The sequence below is a fragment of the Oryctolagus cuniculus genome, chromosome 4 (genome assembly GCF_964237555.1).
Source record: "Oryctolagus cuniculus chromosome 4, mOryCun1.1, whole genome shotgun sequence".
Classification (NCBI taxonomy): Eukaryota; Metazoa; Chordata; class Mammalia; order Lagomorpha; family Leporidae; genus Oryctolagus; species Oryctolagus cuniculus.
The window spans coordinates 83,945,875-83,967,744 of record NC_091435.1 but is presented as its reverse complement, the minus strand read 5'-3'; the positions used below and the strand labels follow the sequence as shown (position 1 = coordinate 83,967,744).

Sequence of the window (21,870 nt, the reverse complement as noted above, 5' to 3'; positions counted from 1 at the left end):
AGGGCATCTCGGAGGAGGGGTTCTTTGACCCAGCTCAGACGTGTGTTAACTCAGGTGTGGAATAGGATGAGCGAGGCAGGGGAACTGGGAAGTACAGGATTCTTTCAGGGGTGGTGTAGTGAGTGCTTAAATAGGAGTAGATGAGTGTATGGAGTAAGACTGAAGGGGCCCCAGAGGACAAGGGCACCCAGCTGTGTGCTCTGAAACGTGCCACCGGTTGGGAAAGGCTCCTCATTCCATCTGCTGGTTCACTTCCCAAATGGCTGCAATGGCCAAGGCTGGGTCAGGCTGAAGCCAGGAGCCAGGAGCTTCCTCCAGGTCTCCCACATGGGTGGCAGGGGCCCAAGTACTTGGACCATCTTCCACTGCTTTCCCAGGCACATTATGAATGGAAAGCGGAACAGCCAGGACTCGAACTGGTGCCCATATGGGATGCTGGTGTTGCAGATGGTAGCTTCACCTGCTGTGGCACAACACCAGCCCCCGAGAGCTTACATTGTGATGGAACTGAAAGACAACACATGAGATACACAAGTACGATATGTGTGCTTTGTCATGTGGGAGTTACCGAGGAGGCAGCATAGATGGGGGCAGCGAAGGCGTTCAGGAAATACCAGGCTGTGGTTGGGGTTGGTGGGTTGCCCAGGGAACGTCTTGCTGAGGAAGCATTTGAGTAGAGGGCCAAAGGGAGAGATGGGATGCTGAGGGTGTGGGGCGGGGAGGGGTTGCTTCAGCTGGAAGAGCCGCCGGGGCAGAGGCTCAGCGCTTGCCTGGGTGTTTGTTCCAAAGACTACAAGAAGGCCCCTGAGCAAGGTGCAGTGAGGAAGGGAGGCAGGAGGTCCGAGGGGGCCTGGGGCCCTAGGTCACGCAGCAGTCTAGGACGATTTGACTTTTACCCTCATCAGAGCTGGGCGCAGGAGACGCAGCAGCAGATCAAGTTCCACAGGCCATGCAGGCTGTGTGGAGCAGAGTCGGAAGGGAGACGGTGGAACAGGGCCTTACCTGGGAGGCTGTTGCAGTAGTCCAGGCAAAAGGAGATGCAGTCTCAGCCTAAGAGGTAGCAGAGGTGGCATCAGTAGGGTGTGCTGACACTGGACTGTGGTGTGTACAAGACAGAGAGGAGTTGAGAATGAGGAGGAGCTGAGAGTGGGCGTTTAGCCTGGTGAGGAAGATGCCTTGTCCCATATGGGAGTGCCCGTGTTTGAGTCGGCTCTGACTCCTAGTGCAGCTTTCTCCACTGCACACCCTGAGAGGCAGTTGTGGTGGTTCAGGTAGTTTGCCACCCACTTGGGAGACTTGGATTGCATTCTCAGCTCAGTCCCCGCTGTTGGGGGCAATTGGGGGAGTCAGCCAGTGATAGGAGCTTACTCTCTGTGTGTCTGTCTCACTGCCTCTCAAAATAAAAAAGTCATCATGAGGATTTAGCAGAATGGGTATGCAGGACACTAGCACAGCTCACTGTGGACGGGTGAGAGTTGAGATACCTGTTAAATATCCAGTGGACAGTTGTGTAAGTAAGAGTGGACCCCACTCTGAACGCAGACTGTGTATTCTCAGCACTCAGCTCTGCTGAGCCACCTGCCTGGCCTGTCAGGTGTAGTCTCTCTGTTTAACCACGTAACCCAGTTTGAGTGACTGGGCACTCTCTCTTGGATTCTGCCCCATCCCTTCTGACTGATGCCCTACCCCTATAAGCCTTGCCACCTAACTTACCAAAAAAAAAAAAAAAAAAAGTGGAATCCAGGGGAGATGACCAAGTTGGAGATAAATACAGGGGGGTCAGCAGCATGTAAGTCATGTTTAAAACCACAAGAGCATGCCATGGGGGTGACGACAGAGCAAGAAGAGAGGCTGGAGGCCCCCATTTGTGGTCTGGCTGGAGCTGGCACACCCAGAGTGGGGGGCACTAGTAATAGTGTTCTGGGGAAAGAGCCTGCCTTCAGCGTGTTTCACCCACTAGTGTTCTGGCTGCAGCCAGCAGAAACTCTAGGCTTAAATACACGGAGAACAGTGACACACGTCTTGTGTTGCAGAGCGGGGGGCAGGCGGGCAGCTGCTCTTGTTCTTTTATTTCCAGCTCCCTCTCTGCTGCTGTCTGTACATGTGTGTTGGCGCTCTTGCACTCTCTGTCTGCCCGCCCCTCCTCCCCTATTGGCTTTCTGCACCTCTCTGTGGCTGCAGGACCTTGTGGCTGCCCCCCCCCCCAGCCAGATCACATGTCCCCACAGAGGCGGGTCTGCATTCTTTCCAAGTAGAAGGGACAGAATGATGGGTTCATGCTGGGTCTGTTTCTGTCCCTGGCCTTGTCCCATGTGGCAGAAGGGGCAGTCTCACTGTCCAGCTGTAGCTGCAGAGGCCAAGCGCTGTGGGCAACAGGCAGGCCTGACAGGAGGGAGTCAGATAAGCAGGACAGACCCCCCCCCAAAAGGTGTTTGTGTTGTGTCGTCCGAGGAGAATTGTCTGTCACTCTAGTCTGGCGACAGGACTGTCTTACAGACTGATTCAAGTGTCTGCTTTAGGTGTGCCTTTGCTGAACCAGGCTCACATTGACCCCTCCTCGGCTTTTGAAGGTCTCTGGGAAATAAGCCACGTGAGTGTCGTGTCTACATGTGAGATAAAGTGGTGATGAGAACGTGGCGTGCTGGTCACGTTCCTAGGCATTCTTTTAGACTTTTGTTTCAGAGTGGCTAACTCTAAAGAATGACAGATGTCTTTTTTTTTAAGATTTTTTTTTTATTTACTTGAAAAGCAGAGTTACAAAGAGAGGGAGAGGCAAAGAGAGAGAGAGAGAGCGATATCTTCCACCTGCTGGTTGACTCCCTAAATGGCTGCAATGGCCAAGACTGGGCCAGGCTGAAGCCAGGAGCTTGGAGCTTCTTCTAGGTCTCCCACATGGGTGCAGGGGCCCAACCACTTGGACCATCTTGTGCTGCTTTTCCAGGCCATTAGCCAGGAGCTGGATTGGAAGTAGAGCAGCCAGGACTCTAACCAGTGTCACAGGTGGCAGCTTTACCCCCTGTGCCACCTGTTGGCCCCTGGTTGTCTTTTTTTGGATGAGGACTTTAAAACTTATCCAGATACCCTTTTTGCATGACCTCAAGGAAGCTCCCAGTAACTGTGCACTTAGCATGCATAGCTGAGCTGGGATGAAACCTTATTTTTTTAAAACTACTTTCTGTACATTTTTTTAAAATTTAATTTACTAATTAATTAACTAATTTTGAGAGGCAGCAAGGTGGTTCATTCCCCAAATGCCCACAACAGTTGGAGTTGGGCCAGGTCAAAACCAAGAGCGAGGAAGTCCAGGTGAGGGCAGCAGGGGAGGGCTCAAATAATTGGGTCCCTGCCACCCACATAGGAGACCCAGATGGACTGGGAGCTGGAACTTTTAAGCAAGACTATACTGAACGATCAGAAGGAAAATTGCAAAGGGATGGCACACATCCATCTGGCTAGGGACCTCAAAGCTCAGATGCCCATGGTGTCCGGGGCAAAGGTGATATGGTGGGTTTTAAGGTATTAAGTGCAAACTGTAGTGAGTTCAAGCATAGCTTAGCTGTCTCATCTTGCCTTTGAAAACAGTAGGCAGGCCAACACACACACACACACCAGCTGCGTGGAACACACGGGAGCCAGGCTGCCAGTTATCAAACATTGGGACACACTGACTTCAGCTCCTTACTGTGGAGCCCGGCATCAGTGTCACCCCATGTAAACCCAGCTTGCCCTCTCCCGGGGACAAGGCCTGCGCCTCCCACTTGGCAGTGACAATGGCCCATCTAGACTTCCTGTCCAGAGGCACTGCAGCTGTCCCTCCTGCCTGTGTCTTGCGGATGCCCCGCCTCTTCTGAGAATGTCAGGTGCTGGGAGTGTGTGCCCCTGCCAGTGACTCCCAGGAAAGTAGCCAGCTGTGGCCTCTGCTGTCCGAGTGCAGCATGGGAGCCTGGCAGAACAGGGTGCTCTGTTTAGGAGAGAGCACTTTCCACAGGTTGTGTGTGGGTGGGCAGGGGGTGCCCTGGAGAGGAGACCCAGGTGCTGCTAGCAGTAGAGAAGTTTCTCTAAGACCTGTGTGAATTTGGTCCCTGGGAGTGAAGCCCTCGTGCTGTCATCCTGGGGCACTTCCTTATTTATTTGCCTTTTGAGATGTGGGACACTGTCCCCTGCCCCTGTGGCTACTCTGCCCTTTTCTGTGTAGCACCTGCCTCCAGCAACCATGTGTGTTCCCAAATCAAAAAGGAAGTGAGTGGCATTTCAAGTTTGAGAACTTAATATTTACAGGGAAAGCCCAGCAGGCGGCATGAAGGCGACAAAGCAACCTTGGAGAGTCCCTGGGAGGCCCAGGGCCTGTGTTATTGTCTGGGGTGAAAATCACAACGGCTCTCAGAAACTTAAGAATGAAATGGACATGCGTGCTGTTCCCTGTGTAGGAGACTGCACTGCGGGGCAGGCTTTGGGCGTAGTAGTCAAGATGCTGCTTGGGGTGCCCACGACCCACTCTGGATCCCAGCTTCCCACTAACGTGCACCCTGGGGGGACAGCAGGTGATGGCTCAAGTATTTGCGTCTCTGCTACCACGTGGGAGACCCGGATGGAGTTCCTGACTCCCAGCTTCAGCCTGGCCCAGCCCTGCCTGTTGCAGCAGGTGGGGAAATCTCTATCTCCCTGCTTTCAAACGAAACAAAAGATTGTGAGAGAGACACTACAATGTGAACAGTGCGTTATTCAAAGGACTGATTTTAATGCAAGTTAAGCTTTTCGACTCCAGTAGTTTTAGGTACTGCTGACTCTGAGGAAAACAAAATTGAAAGCAGCCCTCTACTGGGAGATTATAGCGAGGCCTTTTCTGCCACAGGCCTTGGCCGGGGGGATAGAAAGGACTTTAATTATAGAGAACTGGATTTGAAGTCACCGAGTGGTGGTGACCTCAGACTCCAGTCCTGCGGGAGGAGCTGAAGATCTGTGAGCTCAGCCAGCAATTTGGGACTGAGGTGGGGGCGGGGCACCCAGCTGGGCCCATCGCTGCTGCTGCCCGTGGCCTCAGTTGGGGCCAGAGGCTGGCTTTCTACCTGAGTTCCCTGCGGGGACCCCCTGAGCACAGCTCTGCTCCCCATGGGTGTTCTCTTGTGTCAGGCTGCGTCCAGCATTGAGGATTCAATGGTGAGCAAGATGGACAAGGCTCCTGGGCTCACTGGGCTTAGGATCCACTGAGGGAAGACCAAGTAAATGAACAGGATCATTGTGGATGGAGAGTGATCTTGTAGAAAAGTTCCTGTGTGTGTGGCATGGGACCTACTTTAGTAAGGGGCTATCTTAGTCTGTTTTCTGTTGCTGGAACAGACTCCTTGACACTGGATAGTTTGTGGGAACTTTGGTTCATGGTCTGGAGGCTAGAAAGTCCACAGACGTGGCACCAGCACCTGCCTAGCATCTGGTGAGGGCCCTGTGCTGTGTCATGGCATGGCAACAACAACAACAACAAACAAAAACAAGTAGTGTGTTGAAGAGGCATAACATGAGAAGTGGACTTGAGTTGTAACAACCTGCACTTTCCATAGCTAATCGCATCCTGCAACACTGAGACTCACTCCAGGAAGGCCTTGACCTCCCTTAATGATCCAGTCACTTCTAAAGGCCCCACCTCTCAACATCCCACAACAATGGCAACATTTCAGCATGAGGCGCCAGCGCTGTGGTGCAGTGGGTTAAGCCACTGCTTGTGACACCAGCATCTCATAGCACACAGCATGTGTGAGGCAGCATGCATGGCTGGTCCTAGTGCTAAGTAACCTTAAGATGCCATCAGACTATGCGTGGCTTTGTTGCGGAAAGGGTGATCAAAACTTCAATAGAGAGGGAGTGTGTGTGTGTGTGTGTGTGTGTGTGCTGTTGTAATTTTTAGACTGAAAGGTCTTTGGTTTTGTGGCTCCAGACCCTATGCTCTAATGAGTTACTGATGAATTCTGCCTCCGAGCCAGACCCCCTGCCTGTCAGCTGGGGAGAGAGGTGGAGAGCAGGGTCAGAAGATGGGACTAGAAAAGCCGCCTGCAGGGGCACACAGGTGCGCTGGGAGGGAAGGCAGAGCCCTGGTCACCGCAGCGGGGTGTTTTCCTGGGCATGAGGCGCCTGGACAAGGGAGCCGGACTCTCTCGGTCAGCCTTCCCGGGGGCTGAGGCCCGGAGCGCCCCGGAGTTGCTGTGCAGCCTGGTTTGAGGATCACCCTTCTGGTCCAACCTCCTCATGTTACAAACGGGAGGCAACACAGGCAGAGTGGCCCAGTGAGGTGTTGGCCCAGCCAGAGCCAGAGCCCAGGTTTCCAGACCCCCTGGCTCCTGGCTGTTTGGGGCAGTCTATGTGAGATGGAGGGGCAGGGGGCTGTCTGGCAGCAGGACCCCACCCAGTTCCCCTTTACAACCTGGAAGGAAGATGGCCCCCTGACCTAACCCCCTGAGCACAGCAAGGCCATGCTGAGGGTGCAATTTGTGTTTCAGAGCCCCTGGCAGGAAGAGGAAGCAGATCCTCCTACCACGTGTCCACAATGCTGGCCGCCCGCCTCTCCAGACCTCTGTCCCGGCTCCCAGGGAGAGGCCTGAATGTCTCCCACAGACAGGATGGAGCGAGGTAAGCAGCTGAGGGTGGAGGTGGCCCTGGGAGGTGGTGATTTCTGGGCAAGGGGAGATGCTGCTGCCCTTGACACATGGGCAGTGCAGGTGGCGCTGGGGCTTGACGGCCTGTCCACAGCCTCTGCGCCTGCAAGGGTCGCTCACAGGTGTGCTCACAGGGTGAGGGTTTTTTTTTAAAAGACTTTGGCATTTTGAAAAACTTTAGACTTCCACAAAAGTTGTACCAGTAGTGCCAAAGGGTCTCAGATCCCCTTTGCTAGGTAAAGAATAGCTTAGGGTTCTGGCCTTTCATACCCGCAGAAAGGAGAGACAGAAATAGAAGATGGAGACCAACCTCAACAGAGACAGGTTGCTTTATTTGAAGCAAAGAGGTTGGCAACAGTCTGTTCTTGCAAAGAGACTGCGCACTGGGCGTGTTTAGAACTCAGGTATTTATCAGGTTAAGGAGAGAATTTGCCATTGCTGTGGAGGGTAGGGGTGGGAGAGCGCAGCTGGCCGAAGAGTAGGAGGCTCTGAATTCTCAGGGAACTTCCCTCTCCACAGTTCCATAGCTGCCCTGTGCAGCTTACCTGCTTTGCAAGGAGCTGAGCAGGGCCTGGTTAGGCACCAAGGATCTCAACAAAAGGGAGGAAGTGGGGCAGAGGGGAGGAGGAGGAGGAAAGGGAGCAGGGGATGGTGCAGCAGGTCCTGTACCCTTCACCTGACTTGTCTCGCACAATCACAGCACAATGAGGAAATCAGGAAGTCACCACTGCTGTCATTCCAGCAGCCAACCTACAGACCTTACCCAGGTTTTGAGTGGCCCACCCATGGGGCTTTCTCTGCCCAGGATACAACCCAGAGTGCCACATTCCATGTGGCTGTCCTGTCTTCTTTGCTGGGGGTGGGTGTCTCAGTCCATTTCGTGCGTGGCCCTGACGTTCAGAAGGACTGTCCAGTTGCTTTGCAGACTGTCTCTCGGCTTGGGTTTGGGTGCTGTTTGCTCGTGCTTCAGTGCAGGTGCGCGTCTGCAGACATGCGTGGTGCCCCCTCAGTGCACCATATCAGGAGGCACGTGGTGTTCCCGGAGCGCATGACTTTGCTCACTTGGATAATTGCTCTCTTTGACCTTCACGCGTGAAACCAGTGCATACAGGTGTCCTGAGACTTCACCGTTTGTGTGGTTTAGGAGAATTGTAAAGTAATGGGAATCAAACAACTCTTTGAGGGCTTCTGGAATTACCTTGCTCAAGGGGATTCTGTGGGCTGTGCTGTCACAGTTTTTCTCTTTTACAGCCTGGGCAAGGGAAAAATAAGAAATGTGGGGTTTTTTCCCTATACCACTTCAAGGAAGTGAGATGGAGTGTCAGGTTCAAGTTAAGGTCCCAGCAGCCACGAGCTTGATGTTTTCTGTACCAGCAGATGTGTTTAGAGGAACACACGTTCAGGCTTTTAGCAGCAGTTGCTTAGATGCTCTTTGGTAGAATATGGCAGCTTGACTTGAAGTTGGGCTTCAGCTGCCAGAGGACACGGTGTGAACAGAGTGTGAAATGGAGCCCCGTCCACACCCTGGCGGAGGGGGCATGGAGCCTGCTCTGTGGACCGGCTTTTTCTTCCTTCCTTCCTCTCCCCCCCTCTTCTTCCTTCCTTCCTTCCTCTCTCTCTCTCTCTCTCTCTCTCTCTTTCTTTCTCTTTTTTGACAGGTAGAGTTATAGACAGAGAGAGAGACAGAGAGAAAGGTCTTCTTCCATTGGTTCACTCCCCAAATGACCGCCATGGCCGGTGCTGCGCCGATCTGAAGCCAGGAGCCAGGTGCTTCTTCCTGGTCTCCCACGCAGGTGCAGGGGCCCAAACACTTGGGCCATCCTCCACTTCCCTCCCGGGCCACAGCAGAGAGCTGGACTGGAAGAGGAGCAACCAGGACTAGAACGCGGCGCCAATATGGGATGCCGGCGCCGCAGGCGGAGGATTAATCAAGTGAGCCATGGCGCCAGCCTGTGGACCAGCTTTTGAGAGATTTTGTGCACTTTTCTTTGCAGCGAATGTGCCATGAAAATGGGCAAATCAGTCTCAAAAGAGGTTCTTAGAGATTTCTAGAGATTATTTTTTAATAGAGGAGAAAATCCCAAAGGAAGCTAAAGTACTTTTGCAGAGGTTTTGCCTCCAACTTCAAGAGAAGTGGAGCATCCGTCAGCTTCTGACCCATCTGAGGGGACAGAAGGGCTGTCACATGCTGGGTCGTTGGATCACGGAGGGGCCGAGCACGTTACACGTCAGCAGGGAGAAGGTGCCCGCAGAGGCCAGGGCGGGATGCCCCAGCACAGACTGAGGCCAGCATGTGCGTGATTCCCGCGAAGGAACCAGATCAGAGGGCTCAGTGGTGGGGGAGGCCTTGGCTTGATGGTTTTGCTGGAGTCAGTCTCAGCTGGAAAGAGCCTCACACTCTGGTCCATTCGTACCAAGTGGCCTTCCAGCCTCTGTCCGTGTCCAGCGCTGGCAAGGTCGGCCCTGCCCCCGTGGCCTCCTGTCTGGCAGGGCTCCGTGCAGCAGGCATCTTTCCTCCTGTGACGGCCGCTGAGTTCACGCTCCCTTCTCCCAGGCCACACCGGGCCCCCGCGTGCCGTCTACGCATGTTTTCCTGCCTTGTCTCCCGTGCTTTCCTCACAGCATCCGGGTGCGGCACCCCAGCGAGGGTCTCCATTTGGCTGGCGCCCCTTCTTGAGTTGTGGTGCCCTGAGCATGGCGCCCAGCGCTGGTCACATGGCTCCAGGCTCGGGCCTTGTGCCCCCGGCCTGCCCAGCACCCGATAAGCTCCGCTAACTGGTTCTGCACAGCCCTCAGAGTTTGAATTCCTAGCTGTGTCTGCATTTCTCGAATGCCTCCGGCACCCCGGGAACTCTCCCTCCTGGGGTCGTGGTTGCACCTCTGGTGCCCAGCTGGGCCCAGGCTCACATGACTCCTTTTGGCAGCCACAGGCTTATCTCAGATTTTGTTACTCTAATGAAATGCCTGGGCCACCTGCAGAGAAACAGAGGCTTATTTGGGCTCAAGTGTCTGCTCCCGGGTTAAGACCTGCACCTAGCTATGGTCTTGCTGGCGGAGTTCCGAGGTGGTGCGGGGCATCACAGACTGGGAGCGTGGGCATTGATATCCCCTGCTCCCTCTAGCTGTATAGTTATAGGGCCCTGTGCCGAGGACCTCATCTCACCCTAGTCACCTCCCAAACGTTCCACCTGCAAATGCCATGGTGGCATTAATTTTCCGCCCTCTCAATATCTCACGATGGGGATTGGTAAGATGGGGAGGAAGCCAGGGTGGGGAGAAGCCCTTCTGCCCCATTGGCTTCTGCTTGTCCTCCCAATCTGGCGCCACACCTTGGGGACTGCACCCGCCAGACAGGTGCTGACTGTCCTGAGGCCCACTGTGGGCCTGGCGGAGCTGACAGTGTCCAAGCCTTGGGCAGACCCTCCATGGAAATATGCACTATCCTGTAGTTTGAGGTTTGACTGTAACCCTCAGGGGCACTCTCAGCCTGGGAGGCCCGGGTAGCGTCAGTGGGGCCGTTAGGACTGTGTCACACTAAGAGTAGGTGGAACCTCCGCAAGTGCGAGCAGATGTGGCTTCAGGGAACGCAGGCTCCTCGTTGCTTTCTGTCGCCCTGGGGGTGCCATGACTCACCAACCCCACCAGCTTCCAGGAAGAGACGAAGCAACGGGAGGAAGGAGCAGCACCACATCTGGGAAGCAAGCTGGCCTGCAGCCGTGGCAGGCCTCTGCCTGCACCGTGTTGGGAATGGGTTGTCATGTGACCACGAAGGAAGGAAGTAGATTTTACTAGTGAGGAGGAAGAGAAGAGTGGGTACAGGCAGGGAAGCAGCAGTGTCTGCCCCAGCCAAGCTGTGTCCCCAGTGATGCTAGGGCTTTGGCAATCCAGAGGCCTCACAGGGAGACCCCTGGGGGAAGAGTCTTTTGTCTCCTGCGGTGGCAGTTTCTAAGTCTATGTGCATAGATGAGCAGAGTAGGGAGAAAAAACCCATCTCTCTGGGGATTCTGATTTAATCGGTCAGAAGTGAGGCTAGCCATGGGAATAGTTTAGAAAGCCTGCCTGTGATTTTTTTTTTAATAATTTTATGAAAAATCTCAAATATATACAAAAATAGAAAGTAGTACCAGCTGAGCATTCCTAATCTGAAAAGCTGACATCTGAGACATTTTGAGCATGGATGTGCCGCCACAATGGAGCATTGCAAGGCTGGTGGTTACAGTCAAAATACAGGCGCCTTCAAATACGTATGGAGTTACCTTCAGGCTCCACGTACAGGATACATATGTAGCACACGTGAATTCTGTGTTTGGATTTGGGTCCCGTTGCCAGCATATCTCGTTATGTGTATACAAATATTCCAAAATTTGAAAGCCTCTGAAGTCTGAAGCACTTCTGGTCCCAAGCATTTCAGATAAGAGATAGTCAACCCATGTCTTGATCCCTGGCGCACCTGTCACCTGGGCTGTTGTTTTTTGTTGCGTCTGTGTCTTCCCTTGCCCCATTCTTGCTCTTCCCTCCCGCACTCGCCGGAGTACCTGTAAAATATGAAGGGCATTTTACCGACGAGGATATTCAGACGATGCTGTGGTCGAATGTTTGCCCTGGATCTCGTGTGTGGAAATCCTAACTCCCAAGGTAACAGCATAGGAAGTGGGGTTTTGGCAGATGATTAGGTCATGAAGGTGGACCCTTCCGTCAGCCTCCCGCTGTGCGAGGCCTGCGACAGCTGTCTGGGGAGGAAGCGGGCCCTCCCCCGGCACAGCCTGCTGCTGCCTTGACTGTGGGCTGCCCGGCCTCCAGAACTGTTGGAAGCACATCTCTGTTGTTTGCAGGCCACCCGCCAACAGCATTTTGTTTTAGCAGAGATTTGTGTTGAATGAAAAATTCGTCCCAAAGGTTGCATTCTGTTCATCTAAGGGGTGATTCCATTAATAAAACATTGTTGAAATGACACAATAGGGTTTTTTTTGTTTTGTTTTGTTTTTTAGAGATTTTTAAAAAATTTATTTGAAAACCAGAGTTACAGGGGAGCTGGGGGTGGGGAAGAGATCTTCCATCCACTGGTTCACTCCCCAAATGGTTTCAACAGGACAGGCCAAAGCCAGGAGCCTGGAGCTTCTTCCAGGTCTCTCACATGGGTTCAGGGGCCCAAGGACTTGGGCCATCCTCCACTGCTTTCCCAGGCCATTAGCAGGGAGCTGGATTGGAAGTGGAGTAGCTGGATTGTTATCGGTCATGGAAGGAAGGGCGGTTACTGGAGAAAGTCTTGTGGGTTCTTTTCCTTAGCTTAGTATAGAAATAAAAATTTGGTGGGGCTGGTGCCGTGGCTCACTTGGTTAATCCTACACCTGCGGCGCCAACATCCCATATGGGCGCCGGGGTTCTAGTCCTGGTGGCTCGTCTTCCAGTCCAGCTCTCTGTTGTGGCCTGGGAGGGCAGTGGAGGATGGCCCAGGTGCTTGGGCCCTGCACCCCCATGGGAGACCAGGAGAAGCACCTGGCTCCTGGCTTCGGATCAGTGCAGCGGCAGCCGTTGTGGCCATTTGGGGAGTGAACCAATGGAGGGAAGACCTTTCTGTCTCTCTCTCACTGTCAAATTTAAAAAGAAAAAAGAAAAATTTGGGAAATAATTTGCAAAGAGGCAGAAACTTTTATTAGAAAAGAAACTTTTATTTGATTGGCAAGCGACCGAAAGCATCTGGTCTGAGAGGAGAGCAGGCAGAGCGCCCGAGCGGGACACTGGCTTTGAGGGAGTGTCCGGGTTTTGAAGGCGTTACTGTTTCTTTCACTGGGTCATTCTGTGGGGGAGCCCATTGGACGGGGATTTCACGCACTGTATGTTGATTGGGTGCAGCTCATGGAGATAGCGGGGGCCTCCTGGAGACGGCCTGTCTCCCGCTCAGGGGCTCAGCCCCCTCTACTAGCTCTGGGTGGATTATTGCAACTAACCTGAAGGCATGATTTAAAGCGGCAAGGGTCACACAAGACAGCCTGGATCTTCTGGAGCCGGTGGACTCTCCCCAGGGGCTCAGCCCCTTCCCCTGCCAGCTCTGGGTGAAAGAGCACCCACCTGGAGGTGGGATTTAAAGCCACCAGGTCACACACACAGCACAGGAAGCTACTAGTAGGGAGATGCTGGTCTGGAGGTAGGCTTTCCAGCCACAGCTGGCAGCCTGCTTGTGAAGGACAGTCTGCCCATGTCTGAGGGGCCCGGGCCCCCGCCCCACCGGGCAGCCTCATGGGTGTCGAACCAGCGCTCATATTGGATGCTGGCATCGCAGGCAGAGGCTTAACCTACTATGCTACGATGCCCGCCCCAAAATGACAAAATGATTGAGACAGAGAACAGACTGGTGGTTGAAGGGGGTGTGCTGGGGAAGGAGGAAGCTGTAGCTATGGAAGGGTGACATGAAGGACCTCGTGGAGATGGAAATGACCCGGATTTTTACTGATCCAGTGTCAGTATCCTGGTGTGGCAAGATGCCACCATTGTGGAAACTGGGCAGAAGTTCCTGGCATCTCTCTGTTATTTCTTCACTGTATGTAAAGCTGCAAGTCTTTCAAGATAAAACATTTAATTAAAATAACTTATCAGGAAGCAGCATTAAACCTGCTGAGGGTTAAGACCTTGAATTTGCAGACAGCTTTAGCAAAGCTGTATTTCTGCAAAGAGTCCACACTTGAATTAGTCTGAAACATTACCTATTTGTATCACTTTGGAAAGGGGAAAAATGGAGCTTTATTGGAGTGGGACATAAGACAGTCAAGTTCTTAAAATTTTTTAGTCAAGGGCCGGCGCCGCGGCTCACTAGGCTAATCCTCCGCCTTGCGGCGCCAGCACACCGGGTTCTAGTCCCGGTCGGGGCGCCGGATTCTGTCCCGGTTGCCCCTCTTCCAGGCCAGCTCTCTGCTATGGCCAGGGAGTGCAGTGGAGGATGGCCCAGGTGCTTGGGCCCTGCACCCCATGGGAGACCAGGAAAAGCACCTGGCTCCTGGCTCCTGCCATCGGATCAGCGCGGTGCGCCAGCCGCAGCACGCCAGCCGCGGCGGCCATTGGAGGGTGAACCAACGGTAAAAGGAAGACCTTTCTCTCTGTCTCTCTCTCTCACTGTCCACTCTGCCTGTCAAAAAAAAAAAAAAAAAAAAAAAATTTTTAGTCAAAAGCCTGAGAAGCAATAGTTTAAAAAAAATTTTTTTTTTTTACTTATTTGGGAGACATAGAAAGAGTTACACACAGAGAGGGAGAGAAAGAGAGTGAGAGGGAGCTCACGTTCCTGTCCACTGTTCCACTCCCCAGATTCTCCAGTGGCCTAGAACTCAATTCCGGTCTCGCACGTGGGTAGCAGGAAGCCGGTTACTTGAGCATCAGCACTGCCTCCCAGCAGGTGAATTAGCAGGAAGCTGGAGCTGGAGCTGGAGCTCTAACCCAGACACGCTGATGTGAGAAGCAGGCGTCCTAACCAAGTTCCCAGCCCAGGTGGTCAGGTTTCAACAGGCGCTCCCAACAAAAGTAGCTTCCGGGCTGGCTTTGTCTTCGGCAAGGTTCCTCTTGTTCAGTGGCTAAGTTGGCCACACAGGTGCCAGCTCCTCCTTCCGGCCTAGCACCCAGTCTGCTTGCTCAGCAGGCCACTAAGGTGACTCTGGCACCCGGGCTGGGGACACGATCAGCGCTGCTTCAGGCTGAGTGGAGACTCAGGGGCCTCTGTGTCGCTCCTGCTCGAGGACTGGCCCCGGGTGAGAGCCCAGCCCCACGTTGGGCTGCCATTTCTCTTGCAGGCACACTCTCCTGTCTTGCTCTGCTTCCTTCCCCCTGGTTGGCCGTCGGACATACGCCAGCAACGTGGACCCGGTGAGTGGACGCCCAGCCACCTGGAAACCAGATGCTCAGAACCCCTGGGCCCCGAGCCCCATCAGAGCAGAGCTTTGGGGCTTCTCACCCACCCTCCACCAAAGCGCCTCCACGGGTAACGAGCCTGCCCACCGCATGCCTGTGGGAGGCTGCGGTAAAGCATTCGGCCCCTCCACCCGGGAAGGCCGCAGCCGAGGCCTGATGGGAGCCAGAACCCCACCCTGTCCTGGAGAGCGGGGGGTTAAGAGTTTGGAATCTGGGCTCTCTCAGCCCTGGTTCAAGTCCAGCTCCATCACGGTGCCATGGTATGATAATCACACTCACCACGGAGTTACGAGAGGATGCAGTCAGAATAGTTCATACCGGGAGCCTGGTGTAAGGTGAGTACTGTGCCCCATACACGTTAACTTGGATGATGAAGATGGTGACGACCGCAATGGCCGTGGTGAGCGTAGATGGGGAAGGTGACACCCAGGCAGCAGAAGTCCTCTCTCCCGGTGACACTGCTGGATGACGTCCGAGTGCTGATTCCGAGTCCAGGCTTTTTCCAGTGCACCGTGGAGCTGCCCCACACAGCAGGAGTGGGCGGGGAGGGCTACCTGGTGCTGTCATGGGCAGGGAGCCCACTCACCCTGCGTCAGGACTGTGGGCGCCTAACCTGGGCTCTGACCTCCTGCACAGGCTGGCAGCAAAGCTGTCCTGGTCACGGGCTGTGACTCTGGATTCGGGTTCTCCTTGGCCAAGCATCTGCATTCCAAAGGCTTCCTCGTGTTCGCAGGCTGCTTGCTGAAGGTAAGGCCTGGCTCCTCCCCACTGCCACTGTGCGTCCAGGCAGTGGGCGTCTGGCGGTTCTTTAACAATTGCTTGCCCAATAACTGGCCCGTATGTTGCTCAAAACAGCCTGTACCTCTCCCTGTGGCTTCAGTCTCACTTGTTCTTCATGTCTTCCCGCCTCCCCTCCCTTCCTCCTTCCTTCCTTCATCCTTCCCTCCATCCATCCATCCATCCATTTGTTATTTGCTTGTCAGTCACTAATGATCTGCTGGATGCTTTGGTAGTGCTGTGGTAGAACGGAGCCCTCCCTCTGTGGGGAAACAGCCATGCATAGACACAGCTGAGGGCTTAGCGTGAAGAGGACTCAGGAATGTGTCAGGACTAGGGCGTGCGCAGAGGAAGGGTTGGATCCCAGGGTAACAGAGCAGGTGACACTTGTCCTGGACCATGGAGAATACATAATAAATGTCCCAGGGACACTGGGACAAGTGACCTGTCGGACAGAAGGAGTGGCTCAGGCATGGGCCGGGAAGCGTGAGGCTCCTTTGGGACATAGCAGGTGGAATGTCAGGCACGTGGAGAGAAATGCAGGGCGGGAGGCTGCTCCTGTGGACGAACGTCTTGTTGTCTTTAGTATTTTGCAATTACCAATAAAGTGCTGGAGGATAACCATGGGCAGATGTGTTTTTGTATTGTTGGAGGTTCATTTTTAGGACAGATTGCTAAGAATGAGATTGCTCTTGGATCAGAGGGTAAATAAAGTATGGTGTCATATTTTCTAGCTACAGTCTGCTCTGTGGGTTATGCATTCATGGATTCAACCATAGCAGCAGATTGAACAGTTTTTAAAAGAGTGTCTGTCTGGGGCTGGCCTTACGGCACAGTGCTTAAGCTGCCATTTGGAATGCCTGCATCTGTACTGGGATGCTGAGGCTTGAGTCCTGCCTCCACTTCCAACCTAGCTCCCTGCTAGTGCACAACCTGGGAGGCAGCAGATGATGGCTCAAGAACTTGAGTTCATCCTGTGCAGGTGGGAGACCTGGTAGAGTCCCTAGATCCTGGCTTCAGCCTGTTACAGGCATTTAGAGCAAACTAGCAGGTGGAAGATCTCTCTCTGTCTCTCCCTCTCTCTTCCTGTCACTCTGCCTTTCAAATAAGTAAATCCATAAATACATGTTTACAATAATAATTTTCAATAATATAAACAATTACAAATAATAAAGTATTCTGCATTGCCATGCTCTGAACATCATTCCAGATCAGAATGAACTTTTTTTTTTTTTAAGATTTATTTGGTTACTTTAAAGACAAAGTGCAAAGAAAAAAGGAAAGACAGTAAGAGAGAGAGATCTTCCAACTGCTGGTTCACTCCCCAAATGACAGCAACAGCCAGCTCTAGGCTAGGCTGAAGCCAGGAGCCAAGAGCTGCATCCTGGTCTCCCACATGCGGGTACTTGGGTCATCTTCCAGTACCTTCTCAGGTGCATTAGCAGGAAGCTGGATTGGAAGTGGAGCAGCCGGGACTCCAACTGGCACTCCAGTATGAGACGCAGGCAGCATAAGCAGTGGCTTCAACTGTCGCGCCACAACTCCAGCCCTTTTTCTTCTTTTTAATTATGAAATTCAAACAATACAGAAGTATTTGATGTAGAAAAGTGAGGTCTTCCCAATCTCTGGCCCCCAGGTCACTTAAATGTGGCTGTGCACGTGTCAGTGACTTTTGCCGTTAGAAGCAAAATTGCAGTGGGTAGCTTTACACATCTTTGTATGTTTTTGTTGATGATTCTTAGGAAAACCTTGTAGCTAAGAAAGGGCTAGTTGGGCTCAGATTTTATGCAGCTCTGCTACATTGCTCCCCCTGAAGGGCTGTCCTGTGAGAGGGCGTGAAAGAAACTGTGGGGAGTGGCGTGCTTGGAGTCGAGCTCTCTGCGCCATGTGGACCTGCCTCACCAGATGCTGGCAGGAGCCTTTGAAATCCCCTACCTGTGTGTGGCACCTGTGCCCTTGTGCTGATCTGGCCAGCAACACAGGGGACCACACCTTGACTCCCTAGTGCAGGCAGAAGCTGTCCAGAGCTCCAGGAGGGCCTTGGAGAGGGGGTTAGAGCCTGGGGCTCCAGACCCCGATTGGCCGCAAACCCAGGATTGGACCAGCACCTCCTCTCTCTGGGCCTTAGTCTCCTCTTTTTTTTTTTTTTTTTTTTTTTTTCCGACAGGCAGAGTTAGACAGTGAGAGAGAGAGAGACAGAGAAAAAGGTCTTCCTTCCGTTGATTCACCCCCCAAATGGCCACTACGGCCGGCGCGCTGCACCAATCCAAAGGCAGGAGCCAGATGCTTCCTCCTGGTCTCCCATGCAGGTGCAGGGCCCAAGCACTTAGGCCATCCTCCACTGCCTTCCCAGGCCACAGCAGAGAGCTGGACTGGAAGAGGAGCAACTGGGACAGAATCTTGTGCCCCAACCGGGACTAGAACCCTGGGTACCAGCGTCACAGGCAAGGATTAGCCTAGTGAGCCTCGGCACCGGCCCCTCAGTCTCCTCTTACAATAACAGGCCAGGACCGGAGATCTCCTTCCTCTCTCACAGCTGCGGTTCTACGACCTGGTGACTGGGATTCTGAAGAAAGTACCAGACAAGGTCATTGGCAGGCTGTGTTGTGGAAGCACTTCTTGAGTGCTTCCACTTTGTGTCTCCAAATCAGACAGTCGTCGGAGCCACCAGAGACTATGGGTAAAGTGCCAGGGGACGTGATTTCCAGCCTGGTTCTGAGATGTTAGCCGTGCGCGGGGTTGCAGCTCGGGCTTCTGATTTCATTGCTTTGGGCCAGTTCAAAGACTTGGATCCAGGAGAAGCCTCCACGCTCTTACATCAACTGCTCCCCCTACTGGACCATTTTGGCACACCCCCACTCGCAACAGACCTGCATACCTGGGCAACCTGGGGTTGCTACTTCCCCCTTCTCCACTCCCCTTTGTAGAAAAGCGGCCCCAGAGGGTTGTTTCTGCTGGCTATTTGCATATTGTTCCCTCCCATTTCTAATGCACAGGATCAGGCTCTGCCCCTCCCACTCTGTTCACTTGTTCAACAAAGGTTTGTTGAGCACCTGTGATGAGCCACTGTTGGGAGATGCAGCCAATGACAGGGGAATGAAAGCTTTTCTATTCCAAGGGCAGAGGTTGGGAGAGGCAGACGAGGAGTAAGAATAGCATGTTGCTTCTCTGTGGGGTGAGGAGAAGAAAGGGTTGGGGTGCGTATATATTTAGTTTTCAAGAGGGAAGAAGGACATTGCTGGGAAGGTGGAGCGGGGCTCTTATGCCCAGATGTCCAGGCAAGCACCAAGCACAGAGGGGTGGGCCCCGTGGTTTGAGGAGCAGCAGGACGCCGCTGTGGCTGAGAGTAGGGGCAGGCGCAGATCTGCGTCCACACGGGGATGACTTACGGGGCTAGCATCCCCTCCCTGTCTAGAAGGATGAACGGGAGGGCCCATGGGATGGGTGGAGGTGGCATAGCCGGCAACGCTAGTGGTTTGAGGTTCCTGAAGCCCAGCGCCCTGGGGGAGGGGGAGGGGGAGCTAGGACAAGAAGGCAGGAGCAGAGCAGGCAGGCGCTGCGCACCGCTGCGCCCAGCCGGCGCTTCGACCACTTCTCAGACATCCGCATCAGATCGGCCCGGCAGCGGCTGTGGACCAAGCCGGCCCTCTCCTGCTCACTAGTGCTATGTTCCGTGACTTCGCGCTCTCGTGGTTCTTCTCCAGCTCCTTTGCCAGCTCTTCCTCCTACCCGTCCTGGAAATGTGACAGTACCCCAGGCCTGCTCTTCTCTTCCCAGTGCTTCTAATGTGTGATAAGAAGCACCCGGGGGCCTCACTGGCCGCCAGGTAAAACATGCTGGGACGCTGTCTAACCTTTCTGCCAGGGGCTGCCCCTTACCTGTCTTAGTACCTGTAAGAAACTGGGACACGAGAGGAGGAGAGGTGGAGAGCCCTGGCCATGGCATTTCCCTCTGATCTCAGGTCAACGGTGGGCTTCCTGGGAACGGCGTGCAGAGCTCACCAGGTGTGCCTGGTGTCTGGAGCCTCGGGATACGATGCCTACATTAGAGAATGACGCTGAGTGGCTCGTCTGGACACAGAGCTCAGAAGCTGCAGAGGGGAAGGGCTGTGCTTCTACCCCAGTGGGACACAGCATCCTGGCCCCGTGTGGACTACGGGGCGAGCTGCCTGCGGTCATCATCGAGTGAGACCACACGGCGCTGGCCAGAAGTGCACGTCGCTGAGGCCTGGGCTGAGGGAGATGGTGCCAGGTGGGAGGAGTCCCATGGCAGGACCCCTGCCGAATCTTAGAAGTGCCCTGAGAAATAAGGGCCTGCTCCCGGGCTCCTGCCACCTCTCAGGCAGCAACACCAGACAACAGCCAGCCTCGGGAGGCTGTTGTTTGTTGCCCCTCCTTCGCGGCATCCAGATGTAGCTTGGAGGGGTCACAGGAAGAAATCAGAGAGGAGGGCAGCTGGAAAGTGGTGGGAAACCATGCTCTGGGGGCAGGCCTGTGTGGGGCAAGCTTGACATTGGGTGCAAGTTTGCGAGTTTGGGTTTTCAGTCCAGCCTCAGCTGACTTAGCAGATGCTTGATGCCGGAAGAAACTCTGTCGACAGAATGAGTGGGAATGCTGCAAGGCTCGCCTGAGATTGCATCCAGGGTGGGGAGACCAGGGAGAGGAAGAAGTGGGCTTGTCCATAACCCAGCAGGGGCGAGAGTTTGGCGCAGCACCTTGCACGCCACGTCCCATATCAGAGTATCTGGGTTCGAGTTCTGGCTCTGCTTCCAATTCCAGCTTCCTGCTAATGTGAACCCTGGGAGGAAGCAGATGATGGCTCAAGTACCTTGGTCCCTGCTAACCCACATGGGAGACTTGAGATGAGTTCTGGGCTCCTGGCTTCAGCCTGACCCACCCCAGCTGTTGCATTTGGGGGGTGAACCAGCAGTCTCTCTGCCTTTCAAATAGATAAATAAATTAACTTTACAAATAATAAAGTTACACAGGCATCAGCACGGCAGGATTTGAAAGCTTGTGCCGAACAGCAGGCCCAGAGACCTGCAGAGTGGACCCCAGAAACCCTGGAGCCAGTTGAGGGGGTGGAGAGGAGGTGACCTGGACAGCATGGTCTTAGCCCAAGGACAGGCAGAGCCCTAAGGGCTTAGGCCACCACAGTCTGCAGCCACAGGCCAGGTTACAGGTGGTTGGGAAGCTGGGGTGTGGCAAACAGACATTCTGTCCCTGTCGGTGTGACTGTAAAGTACAGGGTAGTTTTATATTTTACAAATGTGTATGTGTGTATATGATTTATTTATTTGAAAGGCAGAGTTAGAGAGAGAGGGAGAGATAGGGGGAGATCTTCCATCTGCTGGTTCACTCTCCAAATGGCCTCAATGCCTAGGGCTGGGTCAGGCCAAAGCCAAGAGCCAGGTATTCCATCAGGGTCTCCCATGTGCGTGGTAGCCGCCCACATACTAGGGCCATCTTCTGCTGCTTTCTCAGGCACATTATCAGGGAGCTGAATGGAAAGTGGAGCAGCCAGGACTTGAACCAGCACTCACATAGGGCACTGGCATCACAGGTGGCAGCTTAACCTGCTGCTCCACAGCACCAACCCCTCTGCTGCCCAGGAGAATTGAGGGCCAAACCTGACACCCACAGTGCGCAGAGGTGGTCTAGGGGGACCTGGCACTCCTGGTGCCCAGCTGCACAGAGGCTTCTCTAAAGAGCTGGCTGGAGCCCTTTCGTGGGAAGCCCATGAGTGAGGATGACAGTTTAGGGATGGAAGGGAGGGTATGGGGAGATCAGCCCACTTCCCATGTGATGCCTGGACTGTCTTTGCTCTGTGCCCCACCGGCATCCCACCACCCGTTACTCATTGTCTGAACACATTCCAACTGGTCCATATCATCTCCAGACTGTGACAGTCGCTCCTCACTTTGAGTTGGACTTGACGTCTTGGCCCTCGGTCTGCTCTCATGGAATGAGTTGGCCCCCACAGCCATGTCCACCCCGCCCCCAAGTCTTCTCTCCGGACCAGTCCTCCACAGTGCAAGGGCCCCCACCGGCCCGGCCCCTTCACCCCCTCCTCCTGCGTCCCTGTGATGCTGCAGGGTGCCGTCTCCAGTCCTGGGACCAGGGCCCTTCTAGTCAAACCACTTCCGGAGCTCAGCCCCACCCCTGACAGACGCCGCCCATCCTGAGCTCCCCACGCTTGCCCGTGCCGGGCTGTTGGCCTCACTGCCAGTTGCTTGCACTGCGGGCTGCAGAGTAAGCTTTTCTCTGGCACTGCATTCCCTGGCAGCCACTCCAGCCCTCTCGGAGGAGACATCAGGATTGCAGACACCGCTCAGAAAAAAATTGCTTCCAATTAAATTACGACTGGCAGAGTTTAATTTTCACATCAAACGTAGCTCATTCCTGTTGTGGGGGAAATAAAAATAAAAACCTGTGTCAGAGACTGGGATGAAGTGTCATAGCAAGCCCTGCCTCGAGAAAGGAGGGCCAAGGAGATAAGGCCATCGGGGGCTTGGCACAGCATAGCACCCCTCTTAGCCAACACTCAACTAACCAAG

At 54.0% G+C, this 21,870-nt stretch overlaps 1 protein-coding gene across 5 annotated transcripts in view; it reads left to right on the top strand.

Moving 5' to 3' along the window:
• BDH1 (3-hydroxybutyrate dehydrogenase 1) overlaps positions 1–21,870 on the top strand; it is a 37,070-nt gene that overhangs the window by 6,692 nt on the left and 8,508 nt on the right. For all 5 annotated transcript variants that reach the window (XM_051818943.2, XM_051818941.2, XM_051818945.2 and 2 more), the window contains exons 2-4: positions 6,489–6,618; positions 14,420–14,492; positions 15,174–15,284. In XM_051818943.2, the coding sequence (XP_051674903.1) occupies positions 6,536–6,618; positions 14,420–14,492; positions 15,174–15,284 (267 nt within the window). In that variant the 5' untranslated portion in view covers positions 6,489–6,535. The remainder of the gene's footprint in view (positions 1–6,488; positions 6,619–14,419; positions 14,493–15,173; positions 15,285–21,870) is intronic.